This window comes from Ipomoea triloba, chromosome 4, assembly GCF_003576645.1.
Source record: "Ipomoea triloba cultivar NCNSP0323 chromosome 4, ASM357664v1".
Taxonomy (NCBI): domain Eukaryota; kingdom Viridiplantae; phylum Streptophyta; class Magnoliopsida; order Solanales; family Convolvulaceae; genus Ipomoea; species Ipomoea triloba.
In genome coordinates this window covers 28,225,862-28,245,807 of record NC_044919.1, presented here as the reverse complement: position 1 = coordinate 28,245,807, position 19,946 = coordinate 28,225,862, and the positions used below count along the sequence as shown (strand labels likewise).

At 35.2% G+C, this 19,946-nt stretch overlaps 3 protein-coding genes across 5 annotated transcripts; 1 reads left to right on the top strand and 2 right to left on the bottom strand.

Moving 5' to 3' along the window:
- Window positions 1-166: 166 nt before the first annotated feature.
- LOC116014700 (tetraketide alpha-pyrone reductase 2-like) lies at window positions 167-2,139 on the bottom strand. Its single transcript, XM_031254642.1, has 5 exons — window positions 2,034-2,139; window positions 1,263-1,621; window positions 776-941; window positions 481-670; window positions 167-308 (listed from the first exon to the last, which is right to left on the bottom strand). Exons 1-5 carry the CDS (start codon window positions 2,137-2,139, stop codon window positions 167-169), a joined length of 963 nt encoding a protein of 320 aa, XP_031110502.1.
- A 2,200-nt stretch (window positions 2,140-4,339) lies between these two features.
- On the bottom strand, window positions 4,340-9,722 carry LOC116015092 (squamosa promoter-binding-like protein 12). Of its 3 annotated transcripts, none has more exons than XM_031255093.1 (11): window positions 9,543-9,722; window positions 8,517-9,443; window positions 8,054-8,235; window positions 7,291-7,892; window positions 6,936-7,010; window positions 6,692-6,799; window positions 6,474-6,594; window positions 6,187-6,328; window positions 5,843-5,993; window positions 5,059-5,703; window positions 4,340-4,963 (listed from the first exon to the last, which is right to left on the bottom strand). In XM_031255093.1, exons 2-11 carry the CDS (start codon window positions 9,125-9,127, stop codon window positions 4,526-4,528), a joined length of 3,075 nt encoding a protein of 1,024 aa, XP_031110953.1. In that variant the 5' UTR covers window positions 9,128-9,443; window positions 9,543-9,722; the 3' UTR covers window positions 4,340-4,525. The 3 variants fall into 3 exon arrangements, with proteins under 3 accessions (XP_031110953.1, XP_031110956.1, XP_031110954.1); XM_031255096.1 differs by having other exon boundaries at window positions 8,517-9,435; XM_031255094.1 differs by having other exon boundaries at window positions 8,517-9,431.
- Window positions 9,723-14,861: 5,139 nt separating this feature from the next.
- Window positions 14,862-19,534, top strand: LOC116014984 (pto-interacting protein 1-like). Its single transcript, XM_031254960.1, has 8 exons — window positions 14,862-14,972; window positions 16,307-16,412; window positions 16,751-17,001; window positions 17,072-17,198; window positions 17,657-17,930; window positions 18,127-18,259; window positions 18,335-18,421; window positions 18,861-19,534. The coding sequence occupies exons 2-8, from the start codon at window positions 16,328-16,330 to the stop codon at window positions 18,996-18,998; spliced, it is 1,095 nt and encodes a 364-aa protein (XP_031110820.1). The 5' UTR covers window positions 14,862-14,972; window positions 16,307-16,327; the 3' UTR covers window positions 18,999-19,534.
- Window positions 19,535-19,946: the final 412 nt, after the last annotated feature.

Genomic DNA, 19,946 nt, shown 5'->3' with positions numbered 1-19,946 from the left:
TGAAAGATGAAGACTAGATCCCGCGTATAGTATAATATATTAATTTTTTTTTTTTTTTTTAATTTCTTGGTGAACTAACACATGCAATTCGATCAAACAATAAAATTAAGATCATATGAGCTGAGAGGTAAGGAGAATGAATTGAATTAGATGATGAGATGAGAGTTCAGAGGAAGCCCTTTTGCTGGAAGCTATGGATGCAATCATCAAACATTTGGGAGAGAGTGGCGAAAGGAGGAAGCCCCAATTCCATAATTTTGGTGCAGTCTAAACTATGTTCACTCTCATCTCCTTCTTCATTGCTGCACCTGCATATATAAATATATATACTCAGATCAGAGCGATCAATTGCGCGCATATATATATATATATAATTATATATAGCTTGAATTCATTCACAGATAGATCGAGGTGGTATGTAGATTGGATTGAATTAATAAGCAAGCAAGCTAGCTAGCTTAATTAGCTTAGAATACTGACTTGGTTAGATATGGATAGGATGGATATTTAGCTCTTAACATGTGAATGATCTGAGAGAAGTGTGCAACCGTGGTTGAACATATGAGTCTACCCGATGCATTTTGTTCCTCCATTGCTAATATATGTGCTCTCACCGCGTCTTCAATATGCACAAACCCCACTCTTTTATTCGGATATTCTCCAATCAAACCTACAAATTAACCAATCCAGGTATATATGGAACTGTACTGTAGGTACGGTTTATCTACACAACACATGCATTATATATGCACACTAGACTACTATATATACGTACCTTTAACAATGGCAAGTATGAGTTGTAATGTACTGGTTGGTTGGGGTGTAAGCAGAGGGCCAACCACAAAGGAGAGATTGACCACAACTAACTCAATCCCACCATTTTGCTCACCCCATTTCCATGCTTCTTGCTCTGCCATTGTCTTTGCATAAGCATACCAAAGCTACATATACATCAGATCAGATCATGCATGCCCTCAATATATATGTACATACATATATGCATAACTACTTAATCAGGTTTTTTTTATTTGCGTGACCCTGTGCTGGTAAATAAATGAGGCACTATCAAACTATAAATAAACTACCAATTGAAGAAAAATTACAAAGAAAAAAATGCAAAAAAATCTAATTTTGGACCAATATAATCACAAATACATATACTAATTATTAGGTCAAAATTTTGAGGCCCTGTGCGGTCACACTTGCACGTTCTAAAATCCGGCCCTACAGTACTTATAGCGCGTAATATTAATATTACGTACATTGTAGCGTTTGCAGTAGTCGAGGTCGGTCCAACGCGACTCGTTGAGAGGGGAGAGCTGGGTGGCATCATGGCGATATCTTATGCAAGAGCATGAGGAGGTTAGAACAACCCTTTTGACCATCATTTTTTTTGCAGAGTTGAGCACATTTAAGGTGCCCTTTACGGATGGATCAATGAGGGTTTTTTGGATGTTGTGATCATAGGGGACTAACACAGGGGAAGCCGTGTGGAACACCCCATCCACTCCATCAAAACCTTCCTCCATGCTTCCTTCCTCCATAACATCACCTTTCAAAATCTTCAGCCTCTCTTTCGCTCCCTTTAGCTCCCATAGAAACCCCACCTTCTCCAACTTTTCTATATATACATACATATCATCACGTACTTCATCAATCAATAATAAGAGTTTTTGTAAGTATGATTAAAGAAAGAGAAAATGAGAATAAAGAAAAAAATACAAATATGAAATTAAAAAAATAATAATAATAATTGTCAGAAGCGACACGCTCTCGTTGGGCGCACTTGTTGCAGTCACGCGTGCTTGGCGTGATGAGCTTTGGAGTCCGTGGGTCCCACTTACTGTTCCAAAACTTCTCCCTTGCAAACAAACCTTCTCTCTTGATTTCTCTTTCATCCATCTAAGAAATTACTGTTCCAACTAACTCCTATGAATGCTCTAAGTCTATACTATTACGGATGCATGCATTCATTCGTTTAACGTCCTATACATTATGCATAATATATATATATATATATATATAATACGTACCGGGATTTCGAACTGTGGTTCTTACATTGTATCCCTTGTCCAAAAGGGACTTCACAAGGTATGACCCTATCAAACCTGTGCCTCCAGTCACGCAGTACTCACGCATTTTCGGTTCTTCTTGTTCATCCATATATTCATCTATTTGTGTATAAGTGCTTCAGCTCTCTTCATATATATACAAGTTCATTTGATCGATAATCTATGATATGCATGCCACATATATACACTAGGTTACTACTATATATGCATGCAATGTGAAGTGCGTGCATATATATATATATATAAGTTTATTTGATATGATATATAGATGGCATGCATATTGGGCTTGCTACCTACTTACCTCACCTGCAGATAGATGATCAAGTTTAGTTGGTAGCTAGTCCATGCCTAATGCATGCATTTGAATTATATTATATTACTAAACATGATGAGTTAGCACTGATCTATATACCTTCCAGGCTTCCAACCTTCAATTCATATACTACCTACAATTCAAATAAATGCCTCATCACAAGAAGCTAGCTAGCATTATATATATATTTGCCAAGCTAAGGATCGGATATTGATATATGGGTTTAGCCCATTAGTTGATATATATTATATGTGGTAGCTAGCTAGGTGCGTGAGAGCTAGGATGATTTCGTCTATTATTTAAAAACAATCAATTTTTATTTTTTTTTAGAGCAAATCAATTTAGTAACAATCAATTTAGTATTCAAAAAAAAAAAAACAATCAATTTAGTCTTCATTATTAATTTAGAGCAAATAATTTGTTTATTATTTATTATTAAATATGTAACCGGAGGTGTATGTACATTAATTAATTAGTAACATAGTTTATTGTTGTTTCATATGCTTATTTTATTGATAAAAAAATTGACCATGTAATATTTTATCAAACAAAAGAATCTTCCTATTACGGAGTATTATTATATTCATAGTGAACTATTTAACATATGCTCTAGTTATATATCAATATATATATATATATAGGGAAGGGTTTAGGGGTGTGTATAGCTTCCCGTGCGGTTACGCACTTTAAGCATTAAAATAACGTATCTTAAATACACAAATCACACACCTTGAGCTAAGAACACAAACTATACATCTAAAATTTTTAAATGGTGCACCTTCAATACACAAAGTACGCACCTTAAGCACACAAACAAAACATTTTAAGTACACAAATCACGCACCTTAAGTTAAGAACACAAGCCACACACCTAAAATTTTTAAATGGTGCACCTTTAGTATACAAACTACACACCTTAACCACACAAACAAAGAACTTTAAAAATAGAAACCAAACACCTTAAGTTTGAACACTGACGCACCTTAAGCATACAAATCACGCACCTTAAGAAGGAAACCCACGCACTTAAAGTTTTAGGTTGACGCACCTTAAGTTTCAACATTGGCGCACCTTAAGCACACAAACTATGCACCTTAAGAAGAAAAACCATGTATCTAGCTAAGCAACTGCACCGAAAAATGCCAACTGCACAAGAACCCATATATATATATGCTTAGTTGCACACGTAAATTTGTACAAGTGCACACCATGAATTTTATGTGTAGTTGCTCTGTTGTACAAAATCTATACACGTGTGTACCATATTTTTGATGTACAATTGTTGAGAATGCCCGCTCCAAATTTATGAGAATGTACGAGTTCTAATTGGTAGCAAATTAATTAAAATCCAACAAAAAGTTGAGATGATGTGAGATTAGCATTCCAAATTTACTCCTAACCCTTTTACTAAGCCAAAATAGTGCAATCAATTAGGGAATGAGATATTTAAAAATATTTTATTTTAAATCATTGATATTTCACATTTTAATGGATTAGACACATGAGAACATGACTTCATTAGTGTATGTATAGACAAGTTAATATACAAATTATTTAATAAATACACGTGATCACCGACTTTGAACTAGTCTTGGGGGTGGCATTATATTATATTGCACCTAAATACCTAATTATATTTTCTTTTCCTTGAAAAATAATGTAATGATTCCATTCATTCCCCATTTCCCCCGTCCACCTGATCTGAAGGGCAGGTACAATGCACCAAATCAACATAGCGTAACAAACATAAAGAACAAAAAAAAAAGTAGCTAGATAGGTGAATCATAAATGTGTTTACTATATTATTAATAAATAGTACTCCGTATATTGTTTTCACAAATAAAATGATCTTAATTATTTACAAATATAACTCACTCTGATGACATACATGTATAACCAAATTAAATACTCCGATGACACAGATAGGCCTACACACTTACAGGTACAAAGAAGCTAAGAGAAGAAAATATGCTTAATTACTTGGAGTCCCCAAAAATGGCGTCGTATATATATAGTACAACATAAATATATGTATACAGTGTTTTATTCACGCATGCATACAGAATTACAGATAGATACAAATTAAGGACCGACGAAGCGTACTACATTAGCCCCGGCCGGCAACCTTAATTAGCTTAGCTTAGCTAGAACCGTAGTCCAACATTTCCCACCTAAACGGTTGGAACACGTAAAGCACTTCCGGTGAGCTCTTGAATAGAAGAGCAACACAAACACAAACAGCAGCTATTGCCACCATTGACAGCATAGCCGGCTTGTAAAGTAGCGATCGCCCCCTCATTACATAACCCATCTTCTGATCGCACACCCTGCAACCCACCTCTCGGGATCTGGATCTTGAAACCTCGAAGCTCATGCTACCACCATCGTTTTGCTTCAACTTGTATGTTCCATCCCCAACAGCGCTAAGAATATCAACCACCACGTGCTCTGTTGAAACTTTCCTGTTTAGTTTCCGCTGGACCAGGTGGATGTAAGAGTAATGCCCTCGCAGACGAGCATAGTCTTCTGGAGTAAACCCTGTGCTATCTCGAGCATTCTTCCATGCTTCAATTGCCACCTGCACAATACTCACAAATATAATGATGCATGTCCATCAACTCAAATGTGTTATAAAGCCACCCACGAGTAAAAAGTACAGAAAGAAAGCAGTACCTTTCCAGGATCATCAGTCAATGCATCAATCACGTCTTCGGATCCATCTATACCGGCTGCAACATGCAGAGGTGTCAAACCTGAAGGACCTAGTATATTAGGTCTAAACAAAAATCCACCATCGCATCCACCCAGAGCCTCCTCATATTCCAACCTCAGCTCATCAGCTACTCTATCTGGACTATATCTCAACAGTAGCTCCACCAAAGGCCTTGAATTTCTCCTAACAGCTTTGTGAAGGAGACCCATCTCAGAGAATAAAAGTTTCAAAGAAGAGGACTGCTCTCCAGTGCCCACACTCCCATTAAAAAAAATGTCCAACAATTTCTTCACAACAGCACACCAATTATGGTCTATAGAAAACTCCATAAGCCCTGCAAACCGTTTTAAAGGAAAGCAACAACTTGCACTAGCATCCAATTTCGACATTCTAGATTTCAAATTGTTTCTCTGAAGAAGCCAACCCATTTCATGTAGGAAATCCATTGCTTGATTTCTTGTTTCCATTTTATCAATCTGTCCATTGATGTAATCTTTCTGACTCAACTCTATCTCATTCTCAAGTGTTCGAATTTCGGAGCAAACATCCTTTTCAGCAACTATAAAAGGAAAGAAACTGCTACTAAGACCATCATGATCTTCGACCTGTATAAATAAAAGTGACAGAGTGAGCATGGAAACTGCCTTGCCAATCACCTCTCTGAAGAAGATCCTCTAATGCCATTTTCTAGGGCACAGGATGAATAGCTGATCCCAAAATAAGAAGATTAAAAAAGTTATTCACCTCTATGAAGCCTCTACCAGCTGCTTCAGGAAAAGAACATGTAAAATTTACAGATTGGATTTCATGATGCTCCTCAAGCTCAGTACTATGTTCTGATTCCTCTATACTGGCTTCTGGAACAAGATAGTTCCCTTCTAATGCACAGTGTAGCCTGCCAAAAGGAATTCAAGAAAAAATAGCTCACTTAATTATGCAATAGCAGTTTACAGTGACACGGTAATGCAAAAATTGCTTCCTAATGGAGAAACAGTAGGGTGACCATCCACAAACAGCAAATTTAAGATTATCACACAGACGCACACACACAAAGAATGCCAAGGGCACAACAGTAACATAAAGCATACCTTGCCAAGGGCGTAGATAAGTTAAAGCCTTTAACTGTAAATTGAGATCTCTCTGACACAGGTACGGCAATGGGCTTCACACTTACAATCGTACTGTACTCATAACTGTTGAAAGGCAAGGACGTTTCCACAAGAACCTTACCTGTAGCAACAATAAAATAGAAAATAGAAAAATAAATCCATCTCAGATTAGAAATTAATAAATAAATCAAAGGAAAAACTTTTTTTTTCTACTCCTTTGCAGGGAATGGGGTGAACTATCCAAAGAACATTTAATGTGAACAAACCACTGCACAATAATGCTATTTGGTTCTGCACCCTAACGTAAATCCATCCATTTCTCCAGAAACTGTCATTATCAGGGGCATCCAGAAGTCTACTCAAACTGGAATTCAAACTGCAGCAAAGCTACAAAAGCAATAGAAACCCCAAATATCAACACATTTTAGAGTAGGCACAGACATAGAAACTGTTTAGAAGTCATGCTTCTGGGAAGCAGGCATACCTCCTCCCAAGCAGATTCAGGTAGACGAAGATATATAGTTAATATGACACAACCGGGCCGAATATAGCTCTCAATGTCAGTAGGACTATGAGATAACCAATCCAGAATCTGTCATTTAGATGTTAACATAGACACATAGTTAAGCTTTTAAACAGGTTGAGAAATGAAGGGGGAAGCACTTACCCAACTTCCAAAAATATGAAATAGCCAAAGAGATGCATGGAAAATAAATTTAATGAAGTACCTGTGCACGTAACAAGAATGGAAATTCACTTGGATCTTTCCCAAAGAGTTTGAAAACAATACGATCTGTACGGCTCTGCAATAACAATGCTCTTGCAAGATTACTAAAGGTTGAGTTTCAAACACAGTCTAAGAAAAAATTATATGAATTGAACAATCAATCTCGGAAGATACATTTCACATACAGACAAACACAGAACTTTAATATTGTACAGCACAGACTAACTAGAATCTATTGCATAACCCACAATAACTCATCTGCATATTTCATTGATAACACCCTAAGACATTGTAAACTTCAACAAAGAAAAAAAGACAAATGCGATGGTGCAGAGATAGGAATACATATAGTGTACCTGAGGATCCCCATTGGAACTTGATGGTGATTGGGCAGAACCTGAATCTGAATGCCCACTTGCTTGAGGTGGACTTGACTGATGAGAATCCTTTTGCACCCATGATGGGCATTCAAGAGAACCAGTAACCACATCTGCAGGGACAGGCAATCTCTCTACATCTTCCATTCCATCATCCGAATCAACATACATGTCATTCAAATCAAAAGTAATCAATTTGTTCCTGCCAGCCGAACTTTCCTGACCTGGTGCAGTAACCAAAGAACTGCTTTCAACAGAAAACATATTAACTGGTCTTTGGGAAGATGAAGCTCGCATATCTTCAACTCCAACATCATGCACATCCAATCCTTTCGTTGGCATCTTGGAAGCAGAAGCAGTACAAGGTTGTTCTTTGGGTCTTGAAGGGGCTTGAGACCCATTTGAGATCAAGGCCGATATCATATCTGAATCTCTAAAAGCAGGCCCATTGTTCAGCAAGTTTGAAGACTCATGTAGAATCCCAGATATACTTTTGTCCCCAGACAAGGCACCTTGGCTAGCAAGGCTCTTTAGAAGGTGAGATAGCAAGTCCTGATCTTCTGTAGAGTTCCCTTTGTTTGCTGCAGTTAGTGAAACAATAAGATAAATATCACAGCTAAATAACAATAATAACAATAAATAAAAGAATTGAAATAAATAAAAGTCAGAATGAACTTATTTGAAAATATGCAAATTATATATATATAGACAGAGAGAGAGAAGAAAGTATTGGATTACTTACAGTGCATGTTGGCGAGTATCTTCAGTAGGCTCATCAGTAGATAACCACTAGCCTGGCTATCATTCATGGTGTTGCTATTACTAATAGTATCTGGTTGTGTTTTCCTTCTCCTTTTATTATGACCAGCTAAACGTCTACGGCAACTTCGTTTCCCATCATCAAACTCTTGAAGTGCATGAAACCTAGAGATACAAGGTAAATCCAATGACACTAAATCATGGTGTTTGGGAAGATCTAAATTTACAACTTAGTGCAGGGAACAGTGGCACTGGAACTTTAGAAGTATTTTGAGTCTTACAATTCCAAAGAAGTTCAACTATAAATTTCTAGCTTAAGAATTTAATTAGTTATTGGAGTACAACCTCACAAAGTTAGAATATGAGAGTAGTGGAATGGCGTGCCAGTCTCTCCTAAAAGGATCAATCATAAGTATGGGCGAGAGCAATGAGAAATTCATACTGACCTACTGCACTGTTGGCAGAAACGCTGCATAATGTTGCCTACAAGTGCCTTGGTTGCCTTGGAATGCATCTCGCAAACCTTATGCCTCCTGTGATAATCTTTCGCCTTACTGAGATCTGCCCCACAATCCTCAACTTGACAAACGGCACGGTTTGAAGTTGGTCCAGACAACTTGATCTTTTTCCCAATGTTTCCATCCAAGGTTTGCAGTTCCCTCTCATTACTAGGAAACCCTCTTTCTCCAAGCTTCAAGGTAAGAGTACCAGTCTCCCCACCTTCAAGGTTATCTTCCTCAACCACAATAACCCTCTGCCGCTTTTCCAATTCTCTTGTCTCTTTCTCAGACCCAATATTTACTTCATCAGAGCAAGAGGAGGAACTGTTGGAGGTGGATGACACCACGGCTGTGGAGATTCCAGTTTCAAGTGGGAAAAACTGCCTGCTCTGGTAATTTGATGATGGGTTGGGATTGAGAGGTCTGGCAAGGAAAAGATGACCATCCCATTTCCAATCACTGGGATCCCACTCCAGACTCCTTTTCCCCACCGCCCTCAAATCCGCTGCACCCAAATCATAAAAGAGTTGAGCTTGACCTCCAATTCTGGCCTCCATTTATCGGATTACCAGATTTCCAACACTCTAATATTGATAAAAACCCCCCAAAACACTATAAAGAACGAAATTAAAAAAAGTCGAAAGAAATCTTTTCGCAGTCACAACAGATCAGAGTCGAAAATTCCCAAATCTCAGCCAAAAGGAGAAAGACCTTAAATGAAGCTAATCGGCCGCGGTTCGGCCCCAGAAGTCAAGAAACACTACAGAAATAGATCCATGGTTCCAATTAAGAGCTACCCACATGCCCGTCTCCTAATTCAATTTGGAAAAAAGCTCAAATCCGCTCAGTCTTGATAACGAACTGCCTCCATACCTCAATTAAGCAAATTGAGCACCGTAAGTTCATTAACGAAATGAAATCAGTTAAAACTCAGAGTTGGGAAGAAAAAATTAGATAACAAATAAATCTTACAGGAACGACCGAGGTAAGGATGAACGGAAAGCGGCAAACGGCGGTGAGTTGGGGAGAGGATGGTTGTAGCTAAAGCCTAAAGCCGAAAGGTTGGGTGGGATGGGGATGATAAGATATTACGATGGCGAATGTGAATGCCGTGGTGGGGTAGGAAAGAGAGAGAGAGAGTGGCGAGTATGCTCCTGTTATGTCTGTGCGCGTTATTTTCTTCCCATATACTGTATTTTTTTCTCCTTTTTTTTTCACCGTCGTCTCATTGACAGTTACCTCACCGGCAGCAGTAGTTCTGTTTTTTGTTTTTTTTTTTTTGGCGGAATACAACAACCAGGACGGCAGGCAAGAGACGTTTTGCACTATTTTTTATGATTTTATCACTTTTGACTATCTTTTTTTTTTTGTTTTGAAAATCAGAAACAGATCATTCTTTAACTTCTTCAAGCAGAACAGATGCAATAAACACAGGTGGGACAGTATTCCATTCTCAACAATCAACCATAAAAAGAGATTTCTGAGCTAACAAGTTACACAATTCGATGATCTTTTAGTAATCAAAGAACATTATATTAGGCGATCGAGCTGTCTCATAAGAAATTTAATTTCCTCGGTAGTAGCAGCTTTCCATTCATTCAGGTGAGTTTTAGTTCTTTCAACAATAATAGCTCTGATCTAGTTGGGGTGTTGCACTGGTGTCATTCCAAAGCTTTTCGATCATTTCTAGCAATCCAGAAGTACAAACTAACTTGATCTTAATTAATTAGGTACGTAAACCTCTGCTCAGCTTGCCAAATTAACAATCTTTACATTCATGCGGATGAGAGGAGGGAGAGTTTGCAGAGGTAGTGCATTGAAGCGGCTAAGCTAGGTACGTAGTAGGGGTACAAGAGTTAGTGGAGCATCAATTTTGTAGGTAAATGTAAGTAGAAATCAAAGACCGGTTTTTGTTGGCCGTTTTGTCTCATTAATTGTGATTACAATACATGTGTATGTGTGTGCATGGCTTTTCTTGAAGGGAACATGCTATGTTCTGCCTACCAAAATCCCACTATCCATCATTTATATTTATACTTGGGGAATTTTCATTTTTCGTCACTAAGTTATAAGATAATTATAGAATCCGTCTATGCATGTTGGTCATGCTCACTTCTCATCCATAAATTAACATTTGCATTGCACTTTTCGTCCTTTCGTGTTCATTTTTCGCCCCCGAGTTATACTAAAATTGCATATTTCGTCCATAATATTTTATTAGCAAAGGGACGAAAAATGCAACGTCAATGATAACTTACGGACGAAAAGTAAGTATGACCAGCACTTAGAAACGAATTCTATAATTACACTATGACTTATGGACAAAAAATGCAATTTTCCCTACATACATCAATTCATTATATATTATTGGAGTTAATGACTGATTGACTATAGTGAAATTACTGATTTGATCATCGACTATCATCCTTATCAAATTAAGTCATCAACTTTGAAAAACTTACCAAATTCCATCCCCCGTTATCATCATACGGTTCAAATTGACAATCATCCTAAGGCTCAAATTGACGGTAGGACGAAATTGGGTAAACTTTTCAAATTGGGAACTTAATTTGATAATGATTATAGTCGATGACCAAATTGATAATTTCACTATAATCAATGAACCAAATCAATCATTAACTCTATAATAATGTATATACATCAAATGTACATTTAGCTAGCTAGCCGAGTTAGTATTGTTACAAAATCAATATTATATTTAAAAAGAATATCATGCTTGATTTTCATTTAATTTGTTTCTCTTAGCTTTTTGCCAACAAATTAAATAAATTCTTATCTAGTTACTCAACATGCCTTAAAGTTGTGATGTTTTGATGTACGAATTCAGACGATACTTATTTGTGTTTCCCAACTATTGTACTAAAAATGGTGCAGGTTGGCATATGGCGTAATGATGCAGACCCCAACTATTGAACCAAAAATGGTGCGTGGTCGCATACTGCATAATGATAATGCAGGCCAGCGGAATTTTTACCCAGTTTCACTCCCACGTTACATCACGGTTGAAATTGCAATTAATTAAACACTATTTATAAAATGAGTTTGAGCATTGACCATCTTTTATTTAATGAATAATACTACATTTATAGTCATTTTGTATTCACGGTCATCATAATGTGTTCGCAACCTTTTATTAAACAAGTGATATTATGTTTACTTTCATTTTTATTCACGATTGACATAACACGTGCAATTAACCTATAAATAAGTTAGACATTTTTTTTAGTAAAAGTCAGATCGATTTTGCATAAGTAATTTATGATGAAATAAGATTATTTTCATTTGTGGTGTCTGATACAAAAATTTATTAATTCAAAAATATAAATAAAACGATTATAAACCCATAATATTTTATATATTTTAAAATAACAATGGGAAAAGAATAATCCACAAAAAATAAAGATCGAAAGTTAAAAAATATTCAAATAACCAAAATTATACGGAGTAACAAATTATTTTAGCTCACCCTTTGTTGACTAATAGACAACAAGGCCAGGTGTTGATGATTTGACTCAGCAACATAAAAAGTAAGAACATTTTGTAACTACCAAAAATACTATGGGAAATTAATTATTCAAAAATACTTGTAATAGTACTTACAAACAAGTAATTACAAATAACTTAATTTTAAATGTGATGGATAGTGTACCATGCCGACTAATAAATGGATAAGTTCAATAAAATAATTGGATCAAAGAAGTCCAAGAGTGAGGCTCAATATGAGACAGTGATGTTTCGATAGGTTAGATCTACTATTCATAACATATCAAAGGTTTGAGTATGTCTTGTATTTGGCACACTACTTTCAATATAATTAGGACTCTCGATATGAAGCAGACGAGAACTTCTATTTATTGTAAGGCTTCTAGCCCATAATATATATAAATAGCCTCTTCATCCCTCTGAATGGACCTGTCAATAGACCCGTATACACGAATTGCCCGGTCTACTCATAGCCAACTGGTCAGACCCTGTCTTGTCGTGCTAGAAGGCTGCAGAGCGCCTCCTCGAAGTCCTACAGCGTGACTACATGCCCGGTGGCAAGGCCCCCGTTGCAGCAGACCTGTTTAACGAACGAACACTTAGAGCATCCACATTAATGGTTCTTTGAGATATTTTTTGAGGAAAAATGGCTGATGTAGAGGAGAGATAATGCTTTCAGTTCTCATGCAAAGACCAAGATTTTTGCAGAGAAAAAAAAAATGCATAGGCGCTACAAGCGCACTTTGCGCCCCAGTTGTCGACCACTATGACTTTATCGTTGTGTTTTTTTTTTTTTTTCCATTAAAAATTGTCAGGTTTTTTTTTTTTTTTCCATTAAAAATTGTCAGGTTTTTTTTTTTTTTTCCATTAAAAATTGTCAGGTTTTTTTTTTTTTTTCCATTAAAAATTGTCAGGTTTTTTTTTTTTTTTCCATTAAAAATTGTCAGGTTTTTTTTTTTTTTTCCATTAAAAATTGTCAGGTTTTTTTTTTTTTTTCCATTAAAAATTGTCAGGTTTTTTTTTTTTTTTCCATTAAAAATTGTCAGGTTTTTTTTTTTTTTTCCATTAAAAATTGTCAGGTTTTTTTTTTTTTTTCCATTAAAAATTGTCAGGTTTTTTTTTTTTTTTCCATTAAAAATTGTCAGGTTTTTTTTTTTTTTTCCATTAAAAATTGTCAGGTTTTTTTTTTTTTTTCCATTAAAAATTGTCAGGTTTTTTTTTTTTTTTCCATTAAAAATTGTCAGGTTTTTTTTTTTTTTTCCATTAAAAATTGTCAGGTTTTTTTTTTTTTTTCCATTAAAAATTGTCAGGTTTTTTTTTTTTTTTCCATTAAAAATTGTCAGGTTTTTTTTTTTTTTTCCATTAAAAATTGTCAGGTTTTTTTTTTTTTTTCCATTAAAAATTGTCAGGTTTTTTTTTTTTTTTCCATTAAAAATTGTCAGGTTTTTTTTTTTTTTTCCATTAAAAATTGTCAGGTTTTTTTTTTTTTTTCCATTAAAAATTGTCAGGTTTTTTTTTTTTTTTCCATTAAAAATTGTCAGGTTTTTTTTTTTTTTTCCATTAAAAATTGTCAGGTTTTTTTTTTTTTTTCCATTAAAAATTGTCAGGTTTTTTTTTTTTTTTCCATTAAAAATTGTCAGGTTTTTTTTTTTTTTTCCATTAAAAATTGTCAGGTTTTTTTTTTTTTTTCCATTAAAAATTGTCAGGTTTTTTTTTTTTTTTCCATTAAAAATTGTCAGGTTTTTTTTTTTTTTTCCATTAAAAATTGTCAGGTTTTTTTTTTTTTTTCCATTAAAAATTGTCAGGTTTTTTTTTTTTTTTTTTTTTTTTTTTTACACTTAAAATTGTCAGGATTTTTTTATTTTCTTTTTTCTATTCCATTTCTCTTTCTCATACTTGGTTTCCTAACGAAACTATTGAGGATGCCCTTAACAATCAAATACGGACATAATTTTCAAAAATCTTAATGAATACAAATACTCTAACAATCTTAACTAGGATACACAGAGGCAATGAGAGCTATTGGGAAAACCATTGTGTCATTTGCTGTTCATAAGAAAAAGGAATAAGGGTAAAATAGGCCATTGAACTACACACTAAAATGTAATTAGGCCATCGAACTAAAAAACAATGCGATTGGATCCCTGAACCACACAAATTCATGCAATTTCATCCAAAATGACATGTTTTACTTGATGTACCGATTACTAATTTTAAAAATAATATTTAAAAATAATTTTAAATAAAATAATTAATTAAAATTAAAATTAAAAAAAAAAACAACTAACTTCCGCCCGGAGACGAGGACCTTCATCTCCATAGCCAGGAGACGAAGACCTTGGTCTCCGACTTCGTCTCCTGGCTATGGAGACAAAGTCCAGCCGGAAGTTAGTTGTTTGTGTTTTTTTTTTTTAAATTTAAATTTAAATTAATTATTTTATTTAAAATTATTTTAAAATATTATTTTTAATAGTAACCGGTACATCATGTAAAACATGTTATTTTGGATGAAATTGCATAAATTTGTGTTGTTTAGGGACCCAATTGTATTATTTTTGAGTTTGATGACTTAATTGCATTTTGGTGTGTAGTTCAGTTGCCTATTTGACCCTTATTCCTAACAAAAAAACATAATATAATTTTAATAAAAACGACAATTTAAAATTGACTATGTAGTAAATCAGTATTAACATACGAGCAACTACAGTATCTATTACTGAGTATGGGTTAATTCATGTAACGAAGTTTCCCCGCTAGATTCCTGTTCATATTTGCTTAATTTGCGCATTAATCTCCGGCTTGGAATTTCGGACCTTCAAAAATCAAAACCCTCAATCTCTCACTCACGCGGTGGCATCCTCAGTGCGTTGAAGAAGGCAGGCTGCTTATTCCATTCAGGTACCGGCTTGATCTCTGTGTTCCCATTTACATACCCAAGTGACTGTATGTATTCTATATCTTCTTAGCCATCATATGTCAAGCTCGAATTTTAGTTTATCTTTTTGCTGTATACTCTTTCCCATTTGTAAGCTTTGCCATTTCATGAGCTTCTTTTTCTGAGTTTAATTTCTTCTGTACTAATGTTTGTTCTCATGTTATTATGCTCTTTGTCCCTAAAAGTAGTCAGGAATCTGAATTCCATACATCCATCAGTAGTGGAAATACATGTCCCATTCATTTGCAGAAAGCAACTTGCCAAATCCCTTATGGCAGGCCCCCTTTGTCTGTATGTAGTGGTTGGGAATCATCCCATTAGCACTAAATCTGAACTTTTCCACAACCAGTGCTCCCAGGCGTTGCCGTCTACTCCGTATTTACCAATCACTTGTGGTAACAATTGATCATCCCATATTAGAGTTGGACACAATATTCTTTTTCCATCCATAACCACTCACTCATACCCTGAGACAGGGGCTATGAAGTCCTATGACATAAGACATTCAAGAGAACAGAAACTTATCACGACTGAACTTTGGCCTTGCTGACACTAATTGTTCAATCATTCTTAATCTAATGCTTTCAATTCCTTGTTTGACATTTTGCAAGTTTATATGTTTAGTTAATCAATTATTAGATCCATCTGTGAATTTTTTTTATAGGTCTATTTACCTAAGAAAGAATTTTGGTGTAACACTAGATAAGTATCAGATTCCAAAACATTCAAGTTTAATCAAATTTACTAAAAACTATATATTCTCAAATACTATTTTGGACTTTCAATTAAAACAGTACTCTAGAGATCGAAGGGAAATTTGTATTATACAAAGTATGGAGTACTCTTTAATAAATAAGAAGGCACTGTCTCACTGAACTATTTCTGGATTGCATTGATTATTGCATCTTGATTGTCTATATGTTGAAGAAAAATAAATGATCATTTGCACATGAAAACACTTATTAATTGCACTGGAGAAAATAACTCAAGTCCAAGTGCTAATTTTTTGTCCTATGGCTATTCAACTTTAGAGACAGCTTCAATCATTTGAATCTTTTATCCCATTGTCAACTTCTTTGCACTGTGCACACTGCACATTGTTCAATGCTACAATAAAAGCATCTTTCTTATGGGACAGATCATTTCTGATGTATCTATTCTATGCTTAGATCAATTCCTTTCCTTAGAAGAAACTATGCCTTTTTTTTTCCCCTCTTGAATATCCACATGCATTGTTACTTATTTTAATACCAATGGAAACTACATTCTAAATGACAATTTTTTAAATTTTTTGCAGAGAATATTAGGACAACAACCCATGAGCTGCTTTAACTGTTTTGAGGAAGATGATTTCAATAAGACTGCTGATGGGGGAGGCCTGCATACTGTGAAAAGTTCAGCAGGTAAATTAGCCCAATTTATTTTGTCAGTAATATAGGGCATGAATTAAAATGTTATCACTTTTTATGGAAGGAAAAGAAAGGAATCTACTTGCATTTTTCTGTTGGTCTCCCTCACATCAATTTGGCCTTAGGAAATGATTTCATTGACAAAATATGCTCCAATTTCAGTTTCAGTACCTTGGTGAACATGTCTAGTTACTTTTTATTACCAAAGTTTTGCCGTCCTTTCTGCTCTTCCTTTATATTTATTTCTGGTCTTTGATATATTTAATTATGTATTTATTTCTGGTATCGGCAGCTGAATTAGAAGTGATGGGAAGGTTGATATTTCCTTGCAGGTAAAAGCGGAACTCAACACAGCAAAGATGCCTCAACCGGTGGTGTTCAAGCTGTGAAAGTTCAACCTATTGCAGTCCCTGCAATACCAATTGATGACCTTAGGGAGGTCACAGATAATTTTGAGACTACTTCTTTAATAGGGGAGGGTTCATATGGAAGAGTATATTATGGGGACCTCAAAAATGGGAGGGCTGCTGCAATTAAGAAGTTGGATGCTAGCATACAACCAGAAGATGAATTCTTGGCACAGGTGCTACTGAATATCTGGACCAATTTTTTTACCTCACCGGATAGTACTGCTAAGCACTTGATGTTTACAGGTGTCTATGGTTTCAAGGTTAAAACATGAAAATTTTGTTGAACTACTTGGTTATTGTGTTGATGGAAATCAGCGTGTACTTGCTTATGAATTTGCATCAAATGGATCACTTCACGATATTCTTCATGGTATGACATAGCATTTCTGAATTGTTTTTCAGCATAGTTATTCTTGCCATTCTTCTCCTTGTGCTATTTTTTGCCTTATGGACTTTCATGCAACACTATTGTTGAATTGCTATAGAGGAAATTCCCAACATTAAAGTTGTTCATATGATGCATGTCCAGTTTAGTTTATTACATTTCCAACTTTTGGGTTTTTATTTTCTTATTTTTTAAAGCTTGAGCATACTTTTCTAGATTGGTTTTGCTGAATATCTACTAGAATGATATTTTCAACAGTGAAATTATGCCATTCATTTTGGTTTTTATTATTACGGAGTATTATTTTTTTTGGGTAGTTTAATTGTAAAAGAAACTATTAGGAAAAGAGTATGTATAATTTGCCCTTTATCATTTTCCAGCATATTCACACTGTCTGAATATGTGAAGGAGTAGATTTTAATGTTTTTACTTGTTTGTTTTAGGGAGGAAGGGAGTAAAAGGAGCTCAGCCTGGCCCTCTGCTTTCCTGGGCCCAGCGAGTTAAAATTGCTGTAGGAGCAGCTAAGGGCCTTGAATATCTACATGAAAAAGCTGAACTTGAACTTGTGCATCGAGATATCAAATCCAGCAATGTACTAATTTTTGATGATTATGTAGCTAAAATTGCTGACTTTGATTTATCCAATCAGTCTCCTGATATGGCAGCTCGTCTTCACTCAACTCGTGTCCTTGGGACATTTGGTTATCATGCTCCTGAGTAAGTTAATATGGTTCTCATAAGTCATACCTACTTTATGCATATTGCTTGTATTCTTCTCTCCCCCACGTACGCCAATGTTACATTATGTAGGAAATGTCAAACTATTAACCTTTGTGTCCTCTCCTGTTTTGAACTGATTACATCATTGGTATATGTTGAAGCATCTTTAATTCTTATTTTTGTGAATTGGTAGATATGCAATGACTGGGCAGCTAAATTCAAAAAGTGATGTATATAGTTTTGGTGTTGTCCTTCTTGAGCTGCTCACAGGACGTAAACCTGTTGATCATACCCTACCACGAGGCCAACAAAGTCTTGTTACATGGGTATTGTGCTCAACTCCAAAATATCTAAGCTTTTCTGTTAATTTGGTTTTTCTAATTCTTTGCGACATTCTTTAGGCTACCCCAAAACTCAGTGAAGACAAGGTTCGACAATGTGTTGATGCAAGACTGGGAGGAGAATATCCCCCAAAGGCAGTTGCAAAGGTAAATGATGGAATTCATCATCCCATTTATGTATTTTTCATGATGGAAACAAAAAAAGAGATGCTACTAGGCCATCTTCAGATATCTATCTGCTTATAGTTGCTTAGAATTGTGAATATTTTGGCAAAATAAGTTGCATTTTACCTGGAAATGTGTAAAACAAGGGCTTTGTTTTCCTTAGATATCACTGCCCTATCCAGATTGAGAATGTATATTAGAAAAAAAAAAAGTTGCCATCTTAATATTGAGCCAATGGGGAACTTGTTATTGGTTCACTCCCAGTGATTCTGGCACTAGGCAGGTGGATAATTGGATTTTGATTGTATGAATTTCCAGTGGATTATAGTTTCAGCACAAAAAGACAATGGGGAGAGGATCAGATGAAAATGTAGGGTAGAGTTGATGAATTGAGTGGTGATTTGTATGTGTGTTGATGCAGTTTGCTGCTGTTGCTGCCTTGTGCGTACAATACGAAGCTGATTTTAGGCCAAACATGGGCATTGTGGTGAAGGCACTCCAGCCTCTTCTGAATACGCGGCCTGGAATTGGTGGTGAAGTGGGTGCGGGACACACATGATAATTGCAGCAGCCAAGGGAACTCAGCCTGGTGAATTCTAAATATTCTGTACTGATGCCACTGAGGTCTAGACGCATTGCATTGGCGGAATTAGTCTGAAATCTGAATCGGTTGACTTTAATATTGTAGATGCAGTATAATGAATATGTCTGTGTTTGGATGGCGCCATGGCGGTTGGTCTGCATAATGCAAGCCCGTGCCCGTGAAAGCGCGTCCGTTGTGTTCGTTGCGGACTTCTTTAGACCTCAGTTTTGATCGTCACGTTTTTGTTATGCACAAAATTAAATTATGGCAAGGCGTCATGAAGAGGACCTACTGCCACACAATTTCTGTACCTTGAGAAATACAATACAATACACATAAGGCTCGCTCGCTTTAGATTTATTAGATCTAGACGCAAGTCTAAGGCATCACATTTTCAAATGTTATTATATATGAATTTCTTTTACATATTAGTTGTAATACCAAATCATTAATAATTATTGCTATTAGTCCTCGTATATTTTAGTTAGTAAAAAGGATTTCAATTAAAGTTAGTTAGCGATTTCGAATGTTCTCTTTTGTTTTTGTTTCATTTCTTGATTGTGTTAACCTTATCTTAGAGGATTGATTTGCTTATTTCAGTATTACTAATATACTAAATTTGACACTTCTACTCCTACTTAACTAATATTGCTAAAGTGAAATTAGATCATTTAAACTTTTAGTTGCTAAATAAGTATCTATGTATTTATTTTATGACATCTATGTATTTATTTATTTATTTACTTACTTTTTATGTATGCTAGAAGAGTACCTTGTAATAAAAATTTTATTTTATTTTTGACTAGTTGCTTAATAATTTTAGATCTATGCCCATTGTATCATTTTATATTTTACCACTCTTCAATTTTCAACTCTACACATGATCATCTCTTATTAAGTGATGCCTTTACAAGTAGTAAAGTT

What these genes read in the sequence shown, in the direction of transcription:
- LOC116014700 (XM_031254642.1), bottom strand. Translation starts at nt 2,139, where the DNA reads ATGCGTGAGTACTGCGTGACTGGAGGCACAGGTTTGATAGGGTCATAC. An exon ending in AACCACAGTTCGAAATCCCG is followed by an intron (nt 1,622 to 2,033) that starts GTACGTATTATA and finishes ATGTATATATAG; the next exon opens with AAAAGTTGGAGAAGGTGGGG. An exon ending in ACTACTGCAAACGCTACAAT is followed by an intron (nt 942 to 1,262) that starts GTACGTAATATT and finishes ATGTATATGTAG; the next exon opens with CTTTGGTATGCTTATGCAAA.
- LOC116015092 (XM_031255093.1), bottom strand. Translation starts at nt 9,127, where the DNA reads ATGGAGGCCAGAATTGGAGGTCAAGCTCAACTCTTTTATGATTTGGGT. An exon ending in TTCTGCCAACAGTGCAGTAG is followed by an intron (nt 8,236 to 8,516) that starts GTCAGTATGAAT and finishes TTGTATCTCTAG; the next exon opens with GTTTCATGCACTTCAAGAGT. An exon ending in CATTCTTGTTACGTGCACAG is followed by an intron (nt 6,800 to 6,935) that starts GTACTTCATTAA and finishes TCTAAATGACAG; the next exon opens with ATTCTGGATTGGTTATCTCA.
- LOC116014984 (XM_031254960.1), top strand. Translation starts at nt 16,328, where the DNA reads ATGAGCTGCTTTAACTGTTTTGAGGAAGATGATTTCAATAAGACTGCT. An exon ending in ACTTCACGATATTCTTCATG is followed by an intron (nt 17,199 to 17,656) that starts GTATGACATAGC and finishes TGTTTGTTTTAG; the next exon opens with GGAGGAAGGGAGTAAAAGGA. An exon ending in TTTGGTTATCATGCTCCTGA is followed by an intron (nt 17,931 to 18,126) that starts GTAAGTTAATAT and finishes GTGAATTGGTAG; the next exon opens with ATATGCAATGACTGGGCAGC.